Genomic DNA, 24,253 nt, shown 5'->3' with positions numbered 1-24,253 from the left:
CACTAGTATTAAGCAGATTCCCCTGATTAGTTGAGTGGCTATAAATGTTTTTATATGATGAAAATTACTCCAATATAGATGACATCACTAATAGTGAAGAAGACTGAGAAATTAGGGTCTTCTAATGTTGCTCAAGTGCTCACTGGTAGTGTTATAAATTGTGTAAACGTTAGTAAATAAGTTCCTAAATTATGTCCACATATCCTTTGGTCTCCTTACATAGTGTATACTTTAAATCTAATTTCCAAAGATCTATCAAAAGAATGGGCACCGATAGACATGGAAGGATATTGTGAAGTGTATTACAAATCATAGGCATGCCTTGGCTATATTTAGATCTACCTGTAAGTTGAAATAAGGGAAGACTAGATTGATTTGTTTCACACTTTATTAGGTTGAAATGACTTTTGGAGGTAAGAGAAAGCTTATTAAATATGGCAGTGCTTGATTCTTGAAAACATTGTATTGATAAAAGTGGTCAAACAATAGAGATTGGGATGAAGATCGATCAATGAATGGGTAACTAGCAATGAATTTTGTGAGTAAGTGAGGTTGATATTAAAAACAACAGAACCGACATACAAAATTATTTGATTAAATGCCATTGATCAAATGAATGAAGGTTTAGCTGATGGGTTTTGCTAACGAGTGCCGTAAGGAACATTTAAATACTCTTGGAAACATCAATTTACACATGATTTGAAACTTTTACACAGTCTTTTTTTTTATCATAAAAAAAAATGTGTAAATTGATGTTTCAAAGAGCATTTAAATGCTCCTCAACGACTGCCTTCATGGTGTTAGCAAAACCCTTAGCTGATATGCTTAAGACAGATCAAAGAGAATCTAAATGAAGTAGAAAAGCAAATCCTGGGGCTGTCTGGATGCGCAGATTTTAGAATCTTGGATTTCCTCAAAATCATTGATGGGAGACAAGAGAAGAAGGAGACCGCCCGTTTCGCTTATCTTTACAATCCTGGATTTCAAGTAAGAATTGAAATCCAGGTTTTAGGAATCTCTCCCCCATCCTGAGATTTCTAAACCTGGAAACATGGGCGAGAAATCAGAAAATGACAGACGATCTCCTTCTTCTCTCATCTCCCATCCAATATTTTGACGAAATCCAAGATTAAAAAATCCCCCTTAGAGTCACATACCGATTCCAAAGCCTGATTCTGGCAATCCAAACTCGCTGGGTGAAGGACAAACCATAAGAAGTATAAATGGGCGTTTGCTTTGCTTTGTACTAAGGCAACATAATCTCCAGTATAATATTGCGTGCCCAAATGAATATCCCAACAAGAGCAAAAGTAACAGCAGTTGGAATACTCATTTGAGCAAGAAACATTACAAGACAGATGAGAAAGAGAAGGAAGTAGAAAAATAGTCTTTCCTTGATATAGGGAAGAGGTCTAAAAAAATGTCCCTTGGTGGTTGGTGGAACTTGGAACGAGGGTTCCTTCTAATGTGGAAGAAAAGGCAATGGAAAGTTTGTTAGGGAGGAAGGAATATTTTGATAGGAGTCAAAGAAATAGACCTTTGCTTGTTTTGGCAAAATGACCAAACTACTACTACTTTATTCCATGGAAGTTTTAATAGTTCAGTAGTTCACAAGGGAAATTATATTTCCAATCTCTTTTGTTTTTGTTTTCCTGAAAATTGATATGGATGGTTGTTGGTGGTTAAGGCTATTCTTTACCACATGATCCTAGCGTCTAGAATGATGCCGAGTGGCATCAAGCATGTCTCTTCATCCTCCACATGAATCCCAAAACCACCAACCACATGCAACTTTAGATCATAGCCACAAGTTTCCGATAAAATTCAAGACAAAAAGGAAATGAATTTTTATTATTATTTATTATCCTTAATTTGCCAATAATACCCTATTAACTGTGCCTAAAACAAATTTCAGCTATTTTTTAAAAAAATAAAAAAATAAAAAATCTCTTCGAGAAAGGGGCCGTTTGGATACACGGATTTTAGAATCCAGAATTTCAAAAAATTGTAGCTAAGAGACAAGAGAAGAAGCGGGCCAGCCGTCGTTTTTGACTCGTCTTTGACTTCTCACCCTTCTTTCCGACAACAAGAGAGTAGCAGATCCTCCCATATTTTCAGGTTTTAGAAATCTCAAGATGCAGGAGAGATTTTTAAAATCTGAATTTCTCACTTAAAATCCAAGAAACGCTGTCAGTACAACATACAACTGCTTGATTATGAACCCTCTTTTACACTGAAACCTGGGTTCTAAAATCTGAGTATCCAAACGGTCCCTAAGCGATTTTAGCTACTCGAAATTCGACATTCGGAGAAATGGGAGACACGGGTCGAGCTTGTCAAACGCCATTTTTCATTTTATTCATTCTTTGCAACAAAAAACACACACATCAAAAAAGCGATGTTGAGAATGGTTACAGAAAGCAATTTAAAACATTTCTCCCCAGATTTAGCTAAGAAGAAATCAATTTTTCGAAATTAAATTTCATAATATTTTTTCCAATACTTTGGTAATTACCTGCATTTAATTCACTAATATTGATTAAAATATCTTGAAATTATTTTTTATTCTCTGTGATAATTAATTTGCCAATAACACCCTATCAACTATGCCTCAAAATCTCAGACATTTATTTATTTTTCTCAGATTTTAGCACAGAAAATGTCTTAGCACATGGGGCACTTTTGGAATATGAAAAATGGCCTTTCCCTGACCGGAAGAGCCGGTTAGACAGGTGGCTGCCATTGGAAGAAGAAAGAAGTTGGGAAGTTTGTTGAAGAAGAATCGTAGGTGTTGGATGGAATGGCAGGTCTGAAGCCTCCTCTGACCCCAACAGCCAAAATAAGGAGGAAAAAAAAAAGCTAATTATATTCCCCCTCCCATGATTTGATAATAAGACAAACTCATATTGTCCTTTTATTATATAACCAGCTGTTACAAGTTATTACAGCTGCCAAAGAGTTCTTGAAAAGGAAAAGACTAGGTGAGTTTGTCACATTTTTGCCGGGTTTTTTTTGGTTCCTGGGATTTATGTGGGAGAAAAAAAATCCAAGGAGAATGGTAGGGGGAAAAAAGTCCTAGAAGTATCCCGGTAAAATAAAAATCCCATGTTTGGTTGACCGGACTATGGTGGGGAAAAAAAAAACTTTGTTTGGTTGCTTGAACTGTTGGGAAGAAAAAAATTCTTCTCAAGCTTATTTTTGGCTCCTGGGATTATTTTGGGATGGGATGAAAAGGCAATCATTACAAGAGTGGGATTAAAAAAATTCACCACACAAGCAATCATTACAAGAGTGGGATTAAAAAAATTCACCACACAAGCAATCATTACAAGAGTGGGATTAAAAAAATTCACCACACAAGCAATCATTACAAGAGTGAGATTAAAAAAATTCTAGTGCTAAAAGGCAACCAAACATGAGATGGGACCAAAATTTTGCTAAAACTTCCTAGGACAAAAATTTTACTGGCAACCAAACGGAGCAGGAAAACACGGGATGCCGTGATAAAATTCAGAACAAATAATTTATTTAAGAGTTCGTTCTTTGATACATCTTCATTGACGCTAGTGATGTATAAATACAAGAATTAACAAAACGTATCCTACATTTAGGATCTGGGTGAGGATTTCTTTCCCAATATTCTTGAATAGGGTATACAGCTGTGGCATTTCCTAATACTCCCCCTCAAGCTAATGTGTGAATGTTGAGCACACCCAACTTGCGAATGAGTGCATAAAACTGTCCCGCATCAAGAGGTTTGGTAAATAAATCAGCAGGCTGTTGGTGAGTAGGAATGTAGGCTGTACTAAGGAGGCCTGCCTGAATCTTTTCTCGAATGATGTGGCAGTCAATCTCAATATGCTTGGTGCGTTCATGAAAGATCGGGTTGGCGGCAATGTGCAAGGCGGCCTGATTGTCGCAAAATATTAAGGCAGGTTGAGAATGAATCACTTGCAAATCGCGAAACAGATAAAGAAGCCAAGTGATTTCACAACAGGCGGTGGCCATTGCACGATATTCAGCCTATGCAGATGACTTAGAGACGGTGCCTTGCTTTTTAGATTTCCATGAGATAGGAGAGAGTCCTAACATGATGCAATATCCGGTGGTAGATCTTTGAGATTCTGTACAACGGGCCCAATCAGAATCACAAAATGCCTGTAATTGGAGAGCGCTAGAAGATGACAAGAGAATGCCTTGGCCAGGAGATTGCTTGAGATATCAAAGGACACGATGAACAGCATCAAGATGTGGCTGTCTAGGCTTGTCCATAAATTGGCGAAAGCATTTGCACAGAAAACACAATATATGGGCGCGTAATTGTGAGATAGATTAGACGGCCAACAAGATGACGATAGCTGGTAGGATCGGGCAAGAGATCACCATCCTTTGACGTTAATTTAAGATTTTGTTCCGTGGGAGATGTTGCTGGTTGGGATCCAAGAAAGCTAGTATTTTCCAAGATCTCAAGTGCATATTTGCGTTGAGAGAGATGTATGCCATGCTTTGAACGAGCGACCTCAATGCCTAAGAAATATTTAAGATTGCCAAGGTCTTTTAAATTAAATCGGCTGTTGAGGAATTCTTTGAGAGTAGTAATAGTGGAAATATCATTTCCAGCAAGGATAATATCATCGACATAAACGAGCACAGCTGCAAAAGAAGATCCTGAAAGCTTTGTGAAGAGGGAATAATCGGACTTAGATTGAACAAAGCTTGCATCCATTAACGCATTTGAAAGTTTTGCAAACCATTGACGGTATGCCTGCTTAAGGCCATATAACGATTTATTGAGATTGCAAACTCGTGTCTCCCCCTTACGAGAAAAACCAGGGGGTAATTGCATGTAAACTTCTTCTAGGTTGCCATGTAAGAAGGCATTGTTGACATCTAACTGATGGAGATGCCGTTGTTGGATAGTTGTCACGGCTAATAAGGTACGAAGAGTAACCAATTTGGCAACGGGAGCAAAAGTTTCTTGGTAGTCCAGGCCCTCTTGTTGACTATAACCCTTAGCAACAAGGAGTGCCTTGTAACGTTCAACAAAGCTATCAGAATTGTACTTAATTTTGTAAACCCATTTACAACCAATGGGTTTTTTATGAGGAGGATGTGTGAGGGTCCAAGTGTTGTTGTCCTCAAGGGCCCTTATTTCGGCAGCCATGGCGTCACTCCATTTTGGGATCACAAACAACTTGTTTGAAAGACTTAGGTTTTGTGAGGGAAGATATTGCTACAGAAAATGTCCGATGAGATGGGGAAAGATGATCATAACATAAGTATCGAGACAAAGGATGAGAAGTACTTACTTGAGAACTGGTCGACGAAGTAGGCGGCAAATTGGGGAGAGGTTGCACTGCTAAAGTACAGTGATAGTCCTGGAGATAACTCGGTGCTTTGGTTTGCCTTTTCGAGTGGCGTGTGGGTGGTTTGCCTTTGCGATGGAGTATTTGTGGATGATCGGATCTGTGGTGTTGGCTTGCAAATGCTGCAAGGAAGATAAATAGACAAAAAAAGAAGATAAGAACTGAATACAGATGGATCGAGCCTAGTGCTCTGATACCATGATAAAATTCAGAACAAAGAATTTATTTAAGAGTTCTTTGATACATCTTCATTGACGCTAGTGCTGTATAAATACAAGAATTAACAAAACGTATCCTACATTTAGGAACTTGACTGAAGGGAAACTATATAATTTAGGAACCTAATTTGAAGCTGGAAATGAAAGGGAATATACAAGGGATATCTACTACTATATAGCTAAAGAAAAAAGGAATTTCTTTCCTTTTTCTGTGAGATTTACACATCAGCATTACTCTTTTACCATTAACCCATTTGCTGAACATATATCTCTATGAGAAATTATTTAAGGATAAAATTGTAATCTATATACGAAAAGTACCGACCCGGTTACCTGTCTATGACAATTACGAAAAAAAACTACCAAGAAAAGGTAAAGACATGACAATGACGAAAGAATTACTTCATATTACTCATGCAGGACACTTGCAAAATATTGACGGATTCTGGGTACCTGAAGAGGAACAACAATTATGGAAACCTCTATCGATTTGAGGGCTAGGATCAGCCTATATCGATTGGAGGGCTAGGATCAACCAATGGAAATGATTTTACGGCACAGGCGATTGATGTTGTGTTCCATCACATGGACGGTTTGGATCAACCTATAACCCACTATAGATCGGAGGGTTCGGATCAACCTATGAAAATTATTTTTGGGGCACAACCTATGTAGGTAGTGGCCCATCTAATGGATGGTTTGGATCATCCTGTGGTACGAGCCATACCGTACATTTTAATAAAGTGAGAAGTGTGATCATCAAAATACGGTGAGTAGTGCCATTATAAAATATGATAGTGAGGACATTAGCACTATATATAATTTGAAACCATCGTTGTTACTTGGATGTTCCCACGCCGGTCGGGTTCAACCCGAATTTGGGTTGGGTCGGGTTAAGCTTTTTTGCAAATCGGGTTGGGTTGGGAAAAATCAACCCGAATTGGAAATCGGGTTGGGTCGGGTTGGGCTGTCGGACAAACCGACCTGACCCAAAACCCGAATTTGGGTTCAATCTGAAGAAGTTCTGTATATGTGTTTTTCTTTTTCAACATTGAAATAGTCTCCACAGTCCACAATGGACGGTTTGGATAATCCTATGGTGCGGGCCATACCGTACTTTAATAAAGTGAGGAGTGTGATCATCAAAATATAGTACTGGAGATAACATTTCCCTTTGTTAATTGTTAGTCCCTGTTTGATTTGGATTTTGAGAACCGATTGTGAGTTAAAAACTTATTATTCGTGACTCACTATTGGTTCTCAAAATCCAAAGCAACCCGGCTTGAGTTGAGGTCAATTGGTACCATATCAAACCGACCCAACCCGACCCGAATTGGAAATTAGGTTGGGTCGGGTTGAGGAAATTGCAAATCGGGTTGGGTCAGGTTGAACCCAGTCGGGTTGGAAATCGGGAACTACTTTTCTTTATTCACTATGTGCGGGTCAAATTACGGAAAATTTGATATTACTAATGCAGAACACCTGTAAAAATATTGACGAATTCTGGGCACCTTAAGAGGAACAACAATTATGAAACCTCTATAAATTGGAGGGCTAGGATCAGCCTATGGAAATTATTTTATGGGCACAACCTATTTATATTTATGTTGTGTTCCATCACATGGACGGTTTAGATCAACCTATGATGTAGTCTGTACAATTCTCTGTCGGCCTGTGCATTGCACGGGGTTTTTTGCTAGTACAACTTAATAATGGGTGAAGATTTCTTTCCCAATAGTATACAGCTGTGGCATCTCCTAATATGCCGTGTGGAAAATGACAAGGGAAGTGACATGACGGATGATTTGACCCTTTTCATTAATTTTATGGGGATTTCTAAATACACTTGGTGCCATGTGTTAAGCATCTAAGGGATGATTTGCCCATTTTAGCCCCCAACATTCTCGATTCGAGATTAAAGTCAAGCCATAGAAAACGACTTCAATTTGAAAAATTCATAGCTGACAAAAGCTGCCATGCCAAAACTAATGACAAGCAAACAATCCTTTGAAATGGAAAATATGTCCTTTTAATTTAATTTTCCCACTTTTTGGTTAATGCAAAGGGACCCTCCTTAATCCTTATGTATTTTTCATTGTCCACTCTTTAATTGTAATACTAAACACAATCCATGTGAACCAATGAACTAAGGCCCTGTTTGGATTTCATGAATTTTATGGAAAAGTTATAAAATGAAAAACATTTTCAGAATTTCTTGCGTTTTCATTATTTGATTACACATGAAAAATTAACCCAAAACCGCAACAGTTTAAGTTTTATCTAGGAAAAACTTCAATTTATAATGAATCCCTCTGTATAAGCGATTTTCCTCCAAAAGAAACAAGAGAAAATGGAAAATGAACTTCGATAGTCTAAGTAGGTTGGCATTTTCCTTGAAAAATAAGGAAAATTTTCAGTTCTTGAAAAAATTTCCACAACTTTACCAAACATCTCAATTCTTTTTTTGTTTCTCATGGAAAATATTCTCGGAAAATCTTTTTCCCTACATCCAAACAACCCCTAAGTAGAGCCGATCCAAACCATTCATTCCCTTGGCCATTCTAAATTTCCCCAGCATCTGAACCTATCAATTTGTTGTTATTGTTGCCATGCTGGCTTCTTATTTTGAAAACTGCTTACTTTAGTTAGATTTTATATGATGTATGGCGCACTCCATCTGATGATCCAAGCAATCCATTTGCTCAACCAAAACTTAAAAAGACTATGCCCCAAAAAATATTGGGATTTTTGCCGATTAGTCCCTACCTGTCAAAATAATTGCTACTTTTAGAAAATATTTGCTAAAAGGTCCCTAAAATTCAGGAACTTCAATTTTCTCCGTTAAAAAATTTTAAATGGCAAATTTACGCCCCAACCCATTTAATCAGTTTTAGCGTTTTTTTGATTTCCCTTCCAAAATCTTTGGAAAAAAACTAGGTGATAAGCAACAATATTATCTCTTCCAATATTCTCGTCAAAAAACCTTCAACAAAAAAATCATTTTTGGAATTAAATAAATTGAAAATCCCTCTAAAATGAATTAAATAGAGTCGGTTTGAGTTATCTTTTCTTCATAGATAAATAAAGTAAGAAATTTTAGGAATATTTTTCGTTTCTAACTTTTCTAAGAAATTCCTATCTTGGTTAGATTGCAAGAAAATATCTCTGATGGAAAATTATTCTATGGAATTTTTTTTTCATTGAGGAATTGTGTCTGATTAATTTAGAGGATAACATCATAAACCGAAGGTCCCTAACTGAAAAATTGAATAGAACCGGTTTACCTTATTTTCTTTTCTTTTTTTAAATATTGGAAGAGATGACATTGTTGCTTATTTGCTAGTTTTTTTCCAAAGATATTGGAAGGGAAATTTAAAAAAAAACGCTAAAACTGATTAAATGGGTTGGGGGTAAATTTGTCCTTTTATATTTTTTTAACCGAGAAAATTGAAGTTCGTGGGTTTTAGGGACTTTTTAGCAAATATTTTCTAAAAGTAGGACTGTTCAGCTAATATGCTTTTCCTAGGGACTGATAAGCAATTATTTTGCCATGTAGGGGCTAATCAGCAAAAATCCCAAAAATATTTTCATAGGGTGATCCTAACCCTCCAATCTATAGAGGGATTGCAGACTATGGAAACTTCAAAAGATCAAAGGGTTAGAATAATCATATGGAGATGATTTTTGGGGCACAACCTATTTACTTGTGGCCCAACATATGGACGGCTTGGATTACAAATCATAAGTTTAATAGGGCTGGCAATTTCACCCGAAAAAGCGGGGATCCGCCCCGCCCCGCCCCGTTTGGGGAGGGGATTCCCCGATTTGAAAGGGGAAGGGGAAGGGGAAGGGGATGGAGTTGTCCCCGCCCCGCCCCGCCCCGCCCCGCTAATCAATGCCATTTTTTTGTAAATTTTTAAGTGTTTTTTTTAAGGAAAACTACTAGAAACTCTGTGGATCGACTACAAGATTCCCCCAAACATAAACTTAGCTTGTCTTTTCCTTTTAATTAGCTTCTGAGAGCATTTTGGGAACTATAATAACCTTTTCACAGATGTTGAAATAATAAAGACAAGCTGAGAGCCTGAGACGCTGAGTGTATGCAATTATCAAAAAATCGTAGTGCCAACAAAATTTTAGGGTTGGATTGCAGGTTTTAATTTTCAACAAGAAAAATTTAGCTACTAGAAATTTGTTTCATTTCAGCACTAGACTGAATTGCAGTTAAAGAAATAAGTCATTTGTTGATTTTGTTCTCTTCTCCATTCTCATGCTCATCTGGGGGTTAACATGCTATACAGAATGAACTAATGAACATTATTTTGCGTGTGTGAGCGCCCACTTATGGACTTTTAAAGTTCATTGTGACTACTGAAATAATTACTTTTTGCACATTGGCTGTCTGTTAATGAAGGTAATCCTGGTGCTCATTTCCTATTTATCATTCCATAATTTATGCAGAAAATTGCTGAAAGATGAGGTCCTGTTGTTATTTATGTTTGTTGTCTCATCCATGCATTTCTGATTTTGTCCATCTGTTTGTTGATCACATGAATAGAATCATAGCATTCATCACAATATTGTCTGTAATGGACGTAGAAGAAAGAAGCTCTGTTTGCTGGTTTGATTGGGTTCCAAAGAGGGGGCGGGGCGGGGATTTTGTCCCCGAAGGATGCGGGGAGGGGAAGGGGAAGGGGATTAGATATTCCCCGCGGGGAGGGGAGGGGGATTCCCCACCATCCCCGCAGAGGGGAAGGGGAAGGGGAGGGGGAAAATTCCCCGCAGAGGGGAAGGGGAAGGGGACCCCAACATCCGGCCCCGCCCCGCCCCGCCCCGTTGCCACCCCTAAAGTTTAACGGCTAGGATTATCCAACTCAAATGACTAAAATACCCTTCTACGCGTACCACAACCCGCCCTCTCTGTCTCTCTCTCTCTCTCTCTCTCTGTTATTCCCCTCTTCAAAAAAGGTTTCAAAACCCTCATCTCTTCCCAAAAAAACCCTTATCCTGCAACCAAATTCCCCAAATCAAATCCCTAAAATGGAGAATTCGAGCTTTATATCATGCGATAAGATCGATCGAATGGCGAGTTGGGTCGGATCGAGCGTGGCCTCTGCGTTTTTCGCCTCGTTAGAGCGTTGTTCTTGTATAAATCTAAGCACAACCGATTTGGAAGATGAAGAAGAGGCAAAAGATCGACCCTTAATGCTCACAAAGCCAGTTGTTCATCATGCACCTGAGGGGAACTATCCAGAGAAGATCTTGCCCGTCTGATCTATTTTCTCTCGCGCGATCTCAACCGTCGGTATTGACCTAATTTCATATGTTAGGGTTTGATTAAGATTGTGGAATGTGTTTGGTTTTTTTATGTAGAAATTTGCGTTGCGTTATGTTAATAATAATAATGTTGTTTGGTTAAACACATTGGTTATTGTTTGTTATCTAGATTCTATCGTGCAATCTCAACCGTCGGTATTTCCCCAATTTCCTATATTAGGGTTTGATTTCTGAATGGAAAAATAGGATCCTGAGATGGGTTTGTATTTGTTTGTAGAAATTTGTGTTATGTTAATAATGTTGTTTGGTTAGACATATTGGTTATTATTGTTTGTTATTATCTCTCCATGACTCTGATTCTCTTGTGCGATCTCAACCGTTGGTATTTCCCAAATTTCCTATATTCAGGGTTTGATTTCTGAATGGAAAAATAGGATCCTGAGATGGGTTTGTATTTGTTTGTAGAAATTTGTGTTGAATGTTGTTTGGTTTGACACATTGGTTATTATTGTTTATTATGATATCTCCATGGCTCTGATTCTCTCGTGTGATCTCAACCGTCGGTATTTCCCTAATTTCCTATATTAGGGTTTGATTTCTGAATGGAAAAATAGGATCCTGAGATGGGTTTGTCTTTGTCTGTAGAAATCTTTGTTCTGTTAATAATAATGTCGTTTGGTTAGACACATTGGTTATTATTATTTGTTATGATCTCTACATAGCTCTGATTCTCTTTTGCGATCTCAACCGTCGGTATTTCCCCAATTTCCTATATTAGGGTTTGATTTCGGAATCGAAAATTAGGATCCTGAAGTGGGTTTGTCTAATTGTCTTTGTATGTAGAAATTTGTGTTACGTTTGTGTCACCGTATATTATTTGTTGGACACATTGTGTCCCCAATTTCCTATATTAGGGTTTGATTGCTGAATGGAAAATCAAGATCATGGAATGTGTTTGTCTTTATCTGTAGAAATTTGTGTTGTGTTCTGTTAATAATGTTGTTTGGTTAGACACATTGGTTATTGTTTGTTATGATGTTGTTTTCTGTCGTTATTGTTATTGTTTATTTGGTTCTTGTTGCGTGTTACCATTGAAGGATTCATGTATTTTGATAATGACACAAACTTGCCTTGTCTTTTCTTTTTTAATTGTATGTTGAGAGCTTTTTGTGAATTGTAACATCTTTTGATAGCTGGTTAAGTAATAAAAGACAAGGTGAATTTGTGTCATTATCAAAACATGGTATTGCAAATACCAGTAGCCTTTTTTGGAGAGGTTTTGTGCGGTCAAATTCATTTGATAAGTATACTTTATTTGATTATTGATATTATTCTTTTTTTTCCTTTTCTTTATGTTACATGGCTAATTGGCTGTAACACAAACAAACAAGGAAAAAGATAGAAAAGAGGGGGAGAAAGGTTATTTTGAGGCAAACGGAACTCCTAATGGTTCAATTCGAGAGGAACCATGACTCTCCTTAAAACAAAGTTTCCTTTTTTGCTGTAAAATTCTCTCCATTTTCATTATGATACAGCCTTTTAAATACAAGAACAAAGGTGTGCCACATCGCCAACCCATTTACCCACTTACATGACACATAATAAGTAACTCACACCCACAAATCTAAAATGCATAAACCTAGGATAACTACCTTGTAATTATCTACTATCCACCATAATATATACGTATCACTTCATGCAACTGAGTATCACTTCATGCAACCGAATTCTTATTATTCTTCTTGGAAGATGAATATACCAAGGAAGCAGGATTCTTCCCTGGGAGTGGGGAACCTCGATTCCCAGGTTCTCTAATTCGAAACGGGAATCTTCTCAAATCCCCAAAAACTGAGAATCCTGGTTCGGATTTGCCGGAAACCCGATTCCCACTTTTGGGAATCGCGGTTTATGATTCCCCAGAAACCCGATTCATACTTTTGGGAACCGCGGTTTAATGTTATGTGAAATGCGATTTTCCTGGTGATGTCCAAATCCCCAGCGATTCCTCGACAATTCCTTAGCGATTCCCCGGTGACTCTTCGACGACTTCACGATTCCCTCTTCCGACCATCCCGGGAGAACTTCGATTCCCGCTTTTGATTCCAGTTTCGATTTCCGCTCTAGCAACCATAGAATATACTTTGGGTTGATGGCTTTTGGGTGTTGATTCTTTTCTTGCGGGTAAATTATGAAATATCTGTAATTCAGCAAAGTAGTTGAAAAAAGGATTGAGTTTTCTTAATTGATCAGAGGTCTTTGGAAACCATCAAATCGTGCCGTAACTTTGGTGGATAAAAGCATTAACTGTTGGGTTAACTTGGTGTTTCTCATTAGCCTTGTTTCATTCCATGTTTCTCTTTTATGGTGGTTCTGGCACTTGATCATGTTTGTTTCCATGTCCTGGAAGCTATCCCTAAAGCCCATGACGAACAACATTAGTTGGCTGTATCGTTTCTCCTAGAAATCCCTTCCATACTAAATGATTCGAAGGTTGTATCTTCTTCCAATTTTGGGAAAGCCAGATCCCTTATAATGTCTTCAATTTAGTAGCCATAGTCCGGGCTTTTGTTACTCTCTCAAGGTTCATTTTCATTGGCCTTCTGGGTTAGGTTGGTGTCTTCTTGAAATTAGTGGTAAGTTGATGGAATTTTAAATCGGAAATTGATTTGGGGATGCCGCAGAGAGACTCCAAGCCCAGGTAGACTTTGGATGCATGTCCTTCCTGAGGGCCAGACTATCGGATGGACTTTTTACGAAGAGGGGGCTTTACTCGGAAAGCCTTCTCCTTTCCATTACTTTCCTACAAAACATGTATACCAATCAATGATCTACTAGTGGAGCTAAGATAGAGGCCCTGATGGCCAAAAACTAATGGATCCGTCGCGTGTCCTAGTTATAAAAAAGTCCATTCTAATAAGTCACTTGTGCGCGCGCGCGCGCGCGCGGGGGGGGGGGGGGGGGGGGTAATGACCCGCTCCTAACAAGGGCCTAGACCTGGCAAAAAGTGACCCGGACCCGCGGGTCCACCCGGCCCGTCCGTAAATTTACGGGTCCGGGTCACCTATTGGTGACCCGTTAGAAATTGACCCGCGGGTCCACCCGGCCCGTCAAAAGTGGGCCGGGTCGGGTGGACCCGCGGGTGCCCGTAAAAAAGTGCAAAAGACGGTTTTTTTCTTATAATTGTCATATTGTTTTACTTTTTTCCGTAGTTTCTCGGTAATTGTCATATTTTATATGTAATTTTTTTACTTTTGACCTTTTTGCGGTAATTTTTCATTTCAAACTTACAAATTCTGAGAATCTTTCAAAAATCCGTAATGATTACTTCTCTTTATTCTCTTTATTGCTAGCCACCTTTGCCCCAGACCGTACTTCACCCAATCTTTGCAGCAAAGGAGGGGCTACAAGCCGAAAAATAGCCCAGGAGAAGGTGGCTAGCAAATCCCTAAATAAAAAAAAAAACTCTTAAAAAATACGTCAAAAATCCGGGTGACCCGCGGGTCGATCCGGCCCGTACGGGCCGGGTGCGGGTCCAATGTCAATGACCCGTAGAATTTTCCGGGTCACTTTGACCCGGCCCGTTTGACCCGGACCCGTACGGGCCGGGTCAAATCCGGCCCGCCCGTTTGCCAGGTCTACAAGGGCCTGTAAAGATACAAAATCTAGACCGTAGATCTTTCGATCAAAGATTAACGGCTAAATCTTCGATTTTGAGTTTTCAGACCGTAGGATATATATAAATTAGATATTGGATCGATCCCCAATCTGTAAGATTCTTGTATATTTCCTATCCTGTATTAGATTAAACGATCTTAAAAATTGACGGTCATACTATATTTTCGTCACTTTTAACACAACCTATTTTTCGGGTATCAAATCTTGTCTGTTCGACATGATTTTGGTCTTGGTAGATGGGTATTTCGAATACCTATCCAATAGACCCAAGATTTAGTGATTCAGACGTGATTTGAGCAAGCTATGACCCTTTTTCTATTAGGGTTATGCATAGTTACGAGCTTTGTCTTATCAGACAACTTTTATGTTGTTTTATTTAAAAAAGATAAAATGTAAAAGTAACCTAATATAACATAAATACTAATAATATATTAGAATAAGTTAGGAAACCCAATATTGATATTTCCACACCTCTTAAGTTAGTATTGGATTATAATTAGGAATCTAATAATAAAAACTCTTCTTGAAGTAAAACTCCAGGCTAAGTTTATAAATAAACCCATCTAGGGTTGTTTTGAATCACCTAAAAATTTAAGGAAAAGGAAAGGGAGGGGAGAAGAAAGGAAGAAGAAAGGAAGAAGAAAAGCTACGGTTTTGCATCGATTGATTTTTCGTCTTCGAGTAAGTGCCCGAAAACCTATTTTTTGTATTTTTAGGTAAAAAATTGATGTGTTTTTGCTTTTAGTGTTTTTGGTTGTTCAAATTAGGATTTTAAATGTATTTCACATGAATCTTGATTTCTTTTAAATCTAGAAAAGAGTTTTTGATTTTCTTTTTAGGGTTTTAATGTAGAAATCCTAATATTCTTATGTGAACTATTACTAAATCTATTTTAAGGTGTTGGAGGGTTTGTTTATATATATTTTAACCCACACGTGTGATTTAAAGATAGTTTTATCACCTCTCTTTACATGCATATTTTTCTCAGTTTTTAGGGCATGAAAACTGCTGAATTTATAGAGTTTTGTACCATAAAACTGCTGATTTTTACGGCTTTACGTCCCTAATTAGTTGCTGATTTTTATTGTTTTATATCCCTAAATCAGTGTTGATTTTGAGTATTTAGACACATAAATAAGTGCTTATTTTTCACAGTCTTTAGGGCATAATAAATGAAGTCGCAAATTTTTATAGTTATTAGGGCTGATTTAGCTGCAGATTTTTAGAGTATTATGATGAAAAAATATATATTTTAGGGTATAAAAATAAGATTTTTGGGACAACATAGAGAGTAGTTGAATAAATAAATAAAAATACACATTATAGGACAATAATAGGCATATGTTAAATAACTTTAACATAAGACCGAAAAAAATTGATGCCAAGCTAATTATTAAATTTAGACTTCAGGATCCCCATCTTCATATCAGTGGCAGGGGACTTCATACGATTACTTAAGCTTTAATAACAAGGCAAGTGATGACTGATTTTTATAATATTAGTTACAATTATAATTTTTGTGATTATATTTATGTTTCCTATGATTGTTCGCATTCTTTTTGCACCTATGTCATTGAATTAATTGATTATCCTCGTAGTATTTCCTGTGGTAGAACTTTTTATTTTTATGCCATAATCTATATACACGGTGTTTTTATTTACGCCTCGTACTATAGTACGGGAAGGCCATAGAGCTAGGTGTGGCCACTTATCGACGGGTTTGTGAGGATTTCCATTGTTTATATACTTATGAGAAGATAGATATGACCCATATACCTCGTCAAGATGACATGATACTTCTTGTAGTTTACCTATCTCTATATGTACTATGTATAATTGAGGCTCTCTTATATGATTCCATGATTTGCCATCTTTAGTATATTCCAAGGTTGCCAGAGTGAGAATCGAAGGAGGGAATCGAAACTGGAATCGAAGGCTCCCGGGATGGTCGGAAGCGGAAATCGTGAAGTCGCCGGAGAGTCGCTGGAGATTTGTCGGGGAATCCCCGGGAAATCGTGTTTCACATAACATTAAACCGCGGTTCCCAAAAGTAGGAATCGGGTTTCCGGGGATCATAAACCGCAATTCCCAAAAGTGGGAATTTGGTTTCCGGCGAATCTGAACCGGGATTCCTAGTTTTTTGGGATTCGAGAAGAATCCCGTTTCGGATTCGAGAACCCGGGAATCGAGGTTCCCCACTCCTCGGGAAGAATCCTGCATCCTTGGTATATTCCCTTGGCATTCTCACATACTTATTGATATTCTTCATCCTTAGCAATAAATCTTATAATTCTTATTGCTTTTCCTTATCACATGTGAATGCCATAAGAAACACCTTTATAATGCAGATTTTCATTCTTGTCACTTTTATTATCCAAGTCAGTCACATGAACTTGCTGTTTGACTTAGATTATTTTTCAGACTTTGTAGGTGAGAAAAGTGAAGGAGCATTTGTTGATGAACAAGTATAGGTGACACTTAGGATGGGAGAAAGCACTCGTAGGATTTCTTTTGGGGTTGACTTGTGGTTATGCCCGATGGAAGTTCAGTTATTTTTATTCGTCTTAGATGTTGAGTTTTAGTCATGGATTCAGTTATTATTTTATTTTAGTTCATAGTTTGATATTAGCAGTTGAGATAAATCATGTAATAGGCATTCAGTTAATGGAATAGAATTGTTTAGTTATTGTTTCCTTTTTTGGGGTAGCGATTCGGATTTTGGAATTTTTTTTAAAAAAATCATGTCTAAAAAATTTGCCCCAAATCGGGGTCATTACACATTTTGTTTTGCTTCGGGTCCTTGAGCGTATTACATATGCTTTTAGTTTTTCTTTATGTTCTCACTAAGACCATCATACACCATTTAAGATTATCACACGCGCGCGCGCATATTATGGATTCATGTAGATGCAAATTTTAGCATGTCAGGTTCTCCATGATTACTGTGTGACATGACGGTTCTAACACAAGTTTGTTGGTTTACCTGCTCTAGTCAGAGCCACACAACATTTTTGTTGTATTTGGTTCAGATGGTAACTCTTTTGCTTCCTACTCTTAGGCCATGTCTGGTTGCCAGGAATTTTTTGTTTTCACGATAAATCGGTGTCTCCAAGTGGTGAGAGAGGGATAGGGCAGTGGGAGGAGAGAGATTTGAGAGGGCGCCATTGAGATGATGAGCATGAAAAGTGGCTAAAAATTTGGAAAAAGTCCATCTGATTTTGAGTAGAGTTTTTTGTTTCTTAATTTTTTGCCACTTCTTATCACTTGGAGAAACTAGTTTCTTTTTTTTTGTTTCCTGATTTTTAGCCACTTCACCCTCATCACCACTTGAAGACATTAGTTTATCTTGAAAAAAATTCATGGTAGCCAAACGTGCCGTTAGCTTTTGTGATCTGCACTATTTGGGTTGGTTAGATGTGTAAAGAAATATTGACCGTAGTTACCGAAAGCTTCCTAGTTGGGTAGGAAGTTCGCTTTCACGGAAGCTAATTCTTCTCACTTTCCAAATTTAGGGAAAGCGTGCTTCCTACATGCTTCCTCTTAATAAGTAGTAAGCTTCTTGTTTAGGTGATTATTTTTCCCTGAGAGAGTGTTTTCTCTTTTTGATTATGTCGAGGGAGTGTATTTAAAGCTTAAAACTCGTCTTACGTTACAAATAAAACTTCTGTGGAGCTTATTACAAAAACTTTATTAAATCTACATGAATTAAACATGTCAATCTATAAATTCCTAAAACTTGTAATTCTAATCAGACGCGATGCCCTATTTACTGACAACTAGAACCTATGTTAACCTTTCATTCCTTATTACAACTCTATCTCGTTCTATACGCTTCTTTTTCACTTAAGGCTTATTACATACTTCATGTTGACTTTCCATGGCGCTTCCCACACGTTCCCTTTTTACTTTCATTACAAATTTTTTCTTATCTACATTTTCTCTTTTCTAGATCCCTTGCTTCCTGCTTCCGCTTTCTGTAACGCTTCTTGCACTCGCTTCATACTCTAGCAACTATGATCCTGACAAATATGATGGGTCATTAACTTTCTGATGGTGTTACTTCTTTTATTGTTGCATAGGTAGTGTTAATTCTTGTCAAGGAAATTATTTTAATTTCACGAAGTATCAAAGGGAGTTGTAGCTCACAAAAAACGATAGGAGCAGGAGCACCTAAGTGGAATGTTAGTATAAATGAGTTTTAAAATATGCATTCATATTTATTGAATGTATAACTAACTAAAATAGTGATTGTATTTCTAAGAACTTTTGATATTTAGATTTTAATTTGACAAAAACACCACATAGCAATCATTCAAAAAAAAAAAAACACATAGCAAAAGTTAGATGATCTTCGTCTTGCTAGAACCAATGTAAAGGTGGTACTTGGTCATAGGAGGTAATTCCGAAGTGAGGGCAGAAGCAGATCACCCCTTGAGCAAAAGATGACTAACACCGGGAGATGAATATGAAAGAAGGTTTTTTTGGAGCTACGAGGAAAACTCTTTTAACAATGGAAAAAACATAACATATGTAAAGAAATGCAGATTTACGAAGGGGGCAGAGATTGCCCTATGAAGAACCCTCTCTTCTCCCACCACTGTAACATATCTGCTATTTCATTCGGGCTGAGGAGAATCTTAGAAGCAAACCGAAAGAGATTGACAAGGATCTGAAACTTTATTGATAGTGTTCTCCAGTCTCTATGGACCCGGGGACTTCTTTTTTTACCCATGAGATAACATTTGAAAAACCATCCTTTACTAACAATCCATCCTCTACACTGAATCCCACTAGAAGAGCCCTTACTTCTGCTTCTTTCGAATCAGTCCTATTGATGGGAGCTGAGAACACATGCGTAATGCCCCTTGTGGCTTTTTCTAAGGATTCCTTCCAGTACCTGTGGGGTCTGGATTTCCGAGAGCAGCACTGTCAAAATTCAGCTTGATAACATTTGGAGGACCTAACTGACTTCTTATGTTTCCCCACTCTATCTCTAATGATCTCTCCCTGCTTGCGATGAAGATCGCCAATAGTGTACCCTATGCAGTCCTTTCTTCAGATTGCCCAAAAGAAGAGGGTACTTCTTACATTGTAAGATGGCAAGGGAGATTTGGTATCTCTTGGGGTTTTCCCAAGGATCTTATTCAGGTGTTGGAGTGTTAGCAGTTTTCTCCGTGGCGAAAGAAAGGCAAAGTCTTACGGGGTATCTCATTCCTTGCGGTAATTCGGGTTCTATGGAAAGAAGGGAATGTGAGAATTTTAACCAGCATGCGGAAAGTGCTTCCTTCTTGGCTTCGAAGGTGATGACACTCTCGGTTTTTTGGGCTAATCCCTCCCTATTTTTAATTTTGTTACTGCATTTGAGCTATGGAATGGATGGGGGGAAGTGTGCTTCTATTCTGAGAACATTGCCCCCCTTAATCTAAGTTTGGGAACCTCCAGAGAGGGATTTCTTAAGCTTAATTTCGATGATTCTAGCCTTGGTAATCTGGGTCCGGCCGGCATTGCAGGGATGAGAAACGGATGGTGAGATGGGCTTTTGCGGACCTATTGGTACTTCCGAGTTTTAAGCTGTCTGCTGTTTCATTTGCCTCACATTGTGGCACATAATATGAGCAAAGGACTCATTTATTCCCCTATCCAAAATCCAAATCCCAAATTCCAACCACCACGGTCCTCGACTAAACCTCGATATACCCATTAACCGCATCACTTCGGGCCCGATATCTTTGAAGCTTGTTTAGGTTATTTTGGTCGACTATGATTTGAACATCATGTCTGATGTGTCATGATTGTAAGACACAGTAAGATCAAATGAAAGCTTCTGGGTGTCTTGTCATTTTCCAACTCCTAAATTTTGTAGTCCAACTCTGTTTCTATGACTGTATCCTTGAAAAGAAAATCAGAGAAAAAATATCTACTGAAAGAACATCCATTCTGCTCAATCTAATCAAAACTGTACAAAGGATGGTTACCCCATTAGTTCGCTACCAGGTATTGAATCTGGAAGCTCCTTTTCAGGCAAGGAGTAGGGTGAAAAGCCCTTTTAGCTGAACGGAGCGAAGGGCTTCCCCCAATCTACCTAAAACTGTAGAAAGGAGTCACTACAAAGCCATTGTGTAATACTACTAGTTTAGTTGATTGATCTTGGGAGAAGAAGTGTCATTCTGATAAATCTTTTAGAACAATGCCAAACATTGATTCTTCTTCAGGGGTACTCCATCTTCCAGATTTTGCTGTTGAAATTCCATTTCTTTGGCCATGAACCATTGAGAAGGAAAAAGAGAAAATTTGAGAGAACAACACGTTGCTCAGTCCACTCAATTTGTGAAAGTGAATCACTTTCAACCTGTGTCTTAAGTCTAAACTCAAGTGGTTTGTTATAAACTCAAGAGAAAATGGATTAATCAATCTCCCACATTCAACTTTAGTAAAACTAATTCTTTTCAAAATAAGTAAATGGAAAGATAATGAATTACACTCTGACATCACATAATGACCAAAGTGGGGCTCTGATTGAAGTTTATATATGGTAGGAATTTTATGCTCTTCTACTCAGTTGTTTGAAAAACTGTGCTATTCAGCTTTCAAGTTTCAACTGATAAGTTCTATGCATTTTCTGGGTGGCTTTTGTCATTATGCTGAGGGTCAATTACCAATGGGGGACAAACATTAGGCGAAATTATCAATAGGACCCTTGCTTTTCAAAAATTATCAACGAGGGACAAAAGAGGTGTTGTCAGTAAAAGCTGGACGAAAATGCCCTTTGGCATTTACAAGACGTTTTGACCTCGGTTTTTCCTTCTTCCCACTTTTTTTACTTTTCCATTATCACCTTTTTTATTATTTACCTTACTAGTCATCTTCCTCCTTGTTCAGCCACCATTGTTGCTGGCAAATCTTGAAAACTTGAATGTTGAGTTCTTACCATCTCTCTTTCTGTATCTAGATTTTGTTTTTCTTTATTCTTTTTTTTTTTTCATTCCTTATCTTGTTTAGGGTTTAAGCGGTTGTATTTTAGGGTGTGATCCGGAGATAATGCATGGATGGCTTCACTCACTTATTTGGAAGACAAGTGGTTGTGTATGAGAAAAAGTTGATGTAATACATGAAAGGATGGCTACACATTTTTTGATTTACTTAAAAAAAAATTTGTGATACACAAATTGGGATGTAATACATGAATCACATTTAATGAAAACAACATCCGTTTCTTTTGTTTTTCTATCATGAGCAGCATTGTAATACCATTAGAAGAGTTGCTACAGGCAGGGGGTTTTGTAGCAGAAGGGCTTTATCAACTCTCTGGGAGGGGGTTAGTAACTCTCAAAAGTAGGGTTGCCAATTTTCGAATGGGCTTATCAAGTGCTTGAAAATTGGCCGAGATGACTGGAGTTTTGGAAGGGGGTTTTCAAGTCTCTAGGATTGGGGTTATCTAGTATAAAAAATGGGGTTACCAATTTCCGAATGGGGTGATCAAGTCTCTAAAAATTGGCCGAGGGTACTGGAGTTTTGGAAGGGGGTTTTGAAGTCTCTGGGATTGGGGTTATCTAGTATAAAAAATGGGGTTACCAATTTCCAAATGGGCTTGTCAAGTCCTTGAACATTGGCCGAGAGTACTGGAGTTTTGGAAGGGGGTTTTCAAGTCTCTGGGATTGGGGTTATCAAGTATCAAAATGGGGTTACCAATTTCTGAATGGGCTTATCAAGTCCTTGAAAATTGGCCGAGGGTACTAGAGTTTTGGAAGGGGGTTTTCAAGTATTTGGGATTGGGGTTATCTAATATCAAAATGGGGTTACCAATTTCCGAATGGGCTTATCAAGTCCTTGAAAATTGGCCGAGGGTACTGGAGTTTTGGAAGGGGGTTTTCAAGTCGCTGGGATTGGGGTTATCAAGTATCAAAATGGGGTTACCAATTTCTGAATGGGCTTATCAAGTCCCTGAAAATTGGCCGAGGGTACTAGAGTTTTGGAAGGGGGTTTTCAAGTATTTGGGATTGGGGTTATCTAATATCAAAATGGGGTTACCAATTTACGAATGAGCTTATCAAGTCCCTTAAAATTGGCCGAGGGTACTGGAGTTTTGGAAGGGGGTTTTCAAGTCTCTGGGGTTGGGGTTATCCAGTATCAAAATGGGGTTAAGAAAATCCGAATGAGCTTATCAAGTCCCTTATGAACACGTTTTTACTTCCTGTTTTTTTTTTTTTCACTCGTTAATTTTCACCGTTTTTTTCTTTCTACCCTACGATTCATCTTCCTCATCCTCCATTGAAAGGGAGAAGTAGAAATGCAAAGCCCTAAAACAAATGAAAAACAAAACCTAGATGTAGAGTAGGGCTGGCAACGGGGCGGGTCGGGGCCGGATGTTGGGGTCCCCTACCCCTTCCCCTTTGCGGGGAATTTCCCCCCTCCCCTTCCCCTTCCCCTTTGCGGGGATGGTGGGGAATCCCCCTCCCCTCCCCGCGGGGAATATCTAATCCCCTTCCCCTACCGCCATCCTTCGGGGACAAAATCCCCACCCCGCCCCGCTCCAACATCACCCCCTCTTTAGTCATTGATACACTGATGATGGGTGTCCCTAATCAACTTGATGCAATTTCAATATATAAAAATATTATAAACTAACATACTTGTAGACGAATGAGATATATTTCTTACTCTTTAGAAGATAGCAAAATCCCTTGAAGTATTGACTTGACTCTTGAGTGTCCTCGCAGCAGTCGCACCAACATGCGTTATAAACCTAAATAGATGCCTGAGCAATGTTCAGAGGCTTGGGAATCACCAAAATGCAAAAAGTGAACTGTGTCCCTAACATGAGCAATGTTTCTTTCGTGGGAAGGAATTAAGGAAACCCTAAGTCCCTAACCAAAATAAAAATCCAATTTATTATTTTATTTTCGCCACCGATGTTGGCACTACGATTTTTTGATAATGGCATATACTCAGCTTGTCTTTATTATTTCAACATCTGTCAAAAGGTTATTATAGTTCCCAAAATGCTCTCAGAAGCTAATTAAAAGGAAAAGACAAGCTAAGTTTATGTTTGGGGGAATCTTGTAGCCGATCCATAGAGTTTCTAGTAGTTTTCCTAAAAAAAAACACTTAAAAATATACAAAAAATGGCATTGATTAACGGGGCGAGCGGGGCGGGGCGGGGAGGGGAGGGGACAACTACATCCCCTTCCCCTTCCCCTCCCCGCACCGGGGAATTTTTAAATTCCCCTTCCCCTTCCCCTATCAAATCGGGGAATCCCCGCCCCAAACGGGGCGGGGCGGGGCGGATCCCCTCTTTTTCGGGTGAAATTGCCAGCCCTAATGTAGAGAGATAGATGGGAATGAACTCACGTTTCAAGTTTTCGAGCTTTCCCGCCTCTAATGGTGGCTAAATGATGAAGAAGATGACTGGTAAGGTAAAAAAACAAAGTTGAAAATGAAAAAGTAAAAAAAAGAGGGAAAGAAGAGAGAAGAGGGAAAAGTGGAAAGGCAAAATGTGCTGCTTAAGAAAAGGGCATTTTCGTCCAGCTTTTAATGACAAGACCTCTTTTGCCCCTCGTTGATAATTTCTGAAAAGTATGGGTCCTGTTGATAATTCCGTCCCCCATTGGTAATTGTTCCTTTAAGCTGAACTGTGTCAACCCTGTTTTTTCCTCTCTTTTTCCTGAATTTTTCTTACCACTTCAAGTGTAACCCTACTTATAGAATAGTGGGCCTGCA

The 24,253-nt window shown here is 38.4% G+C and overlaps 1 protein-coding gene across 1 annotated transcript; it reads left to right on the top strand.

Moving 5' to 3' along the window:
• Window positions 1-10,509: 10,509 nt before the first annotated feature.
• Window positions 10,510-17,229, top strand: LOC143859109 (uncharacterized). Its single transcript, XM_077369786.1, has 2 exons — window positions 10,510-10,889; window positions 16,958-17,229. The coding sequence occupies exon 1, from the start codon at window positions 10,625-10,627 to the stop codon at window positions 10,856-10,858; it is 234 nt and encodes a 77-aa protein (XP_077225901.1). The 5' UTR covers window positions 10,510-10,624; the 3' UTR covers window positions 10,859-10,889; window positions 16,958-17,229.
• The last annotated feature ends 7,024 nt before the right edge of the window (window positions 17,230-24,253 follow it).

Source organism: Tasmannia lanceolata, unplaced genomic scaffold (genome assembly GCF_043159265.1).
Source record: "Tasmannia lanceolata isolate RefF3 unplaced genomic scaffold, GAP_Taslan_0.1 ptg000029l, whole genome shotgun sequence".
NCBI classification, from domain to species: Eukaryota; Viridiplantae; Streptophyta; class Magnoliopsida; order Canellales; family Winteraceae; genus Tasmannia; species Tasmannia lanceolata.
Note: the sequence above shows the minus strand (reverse complement) of the source record. Positions and strands in the feature narration are given on the sequence as shown.

Coding starts and splice junctions, on each gene's coding strand:
- LOC143859109 (XM_077369786.1), top strand. CDS start 10,625: ATGGAGAATTCGAGCTTTATATCATGCGATAAGATCGATCGAATGGCG.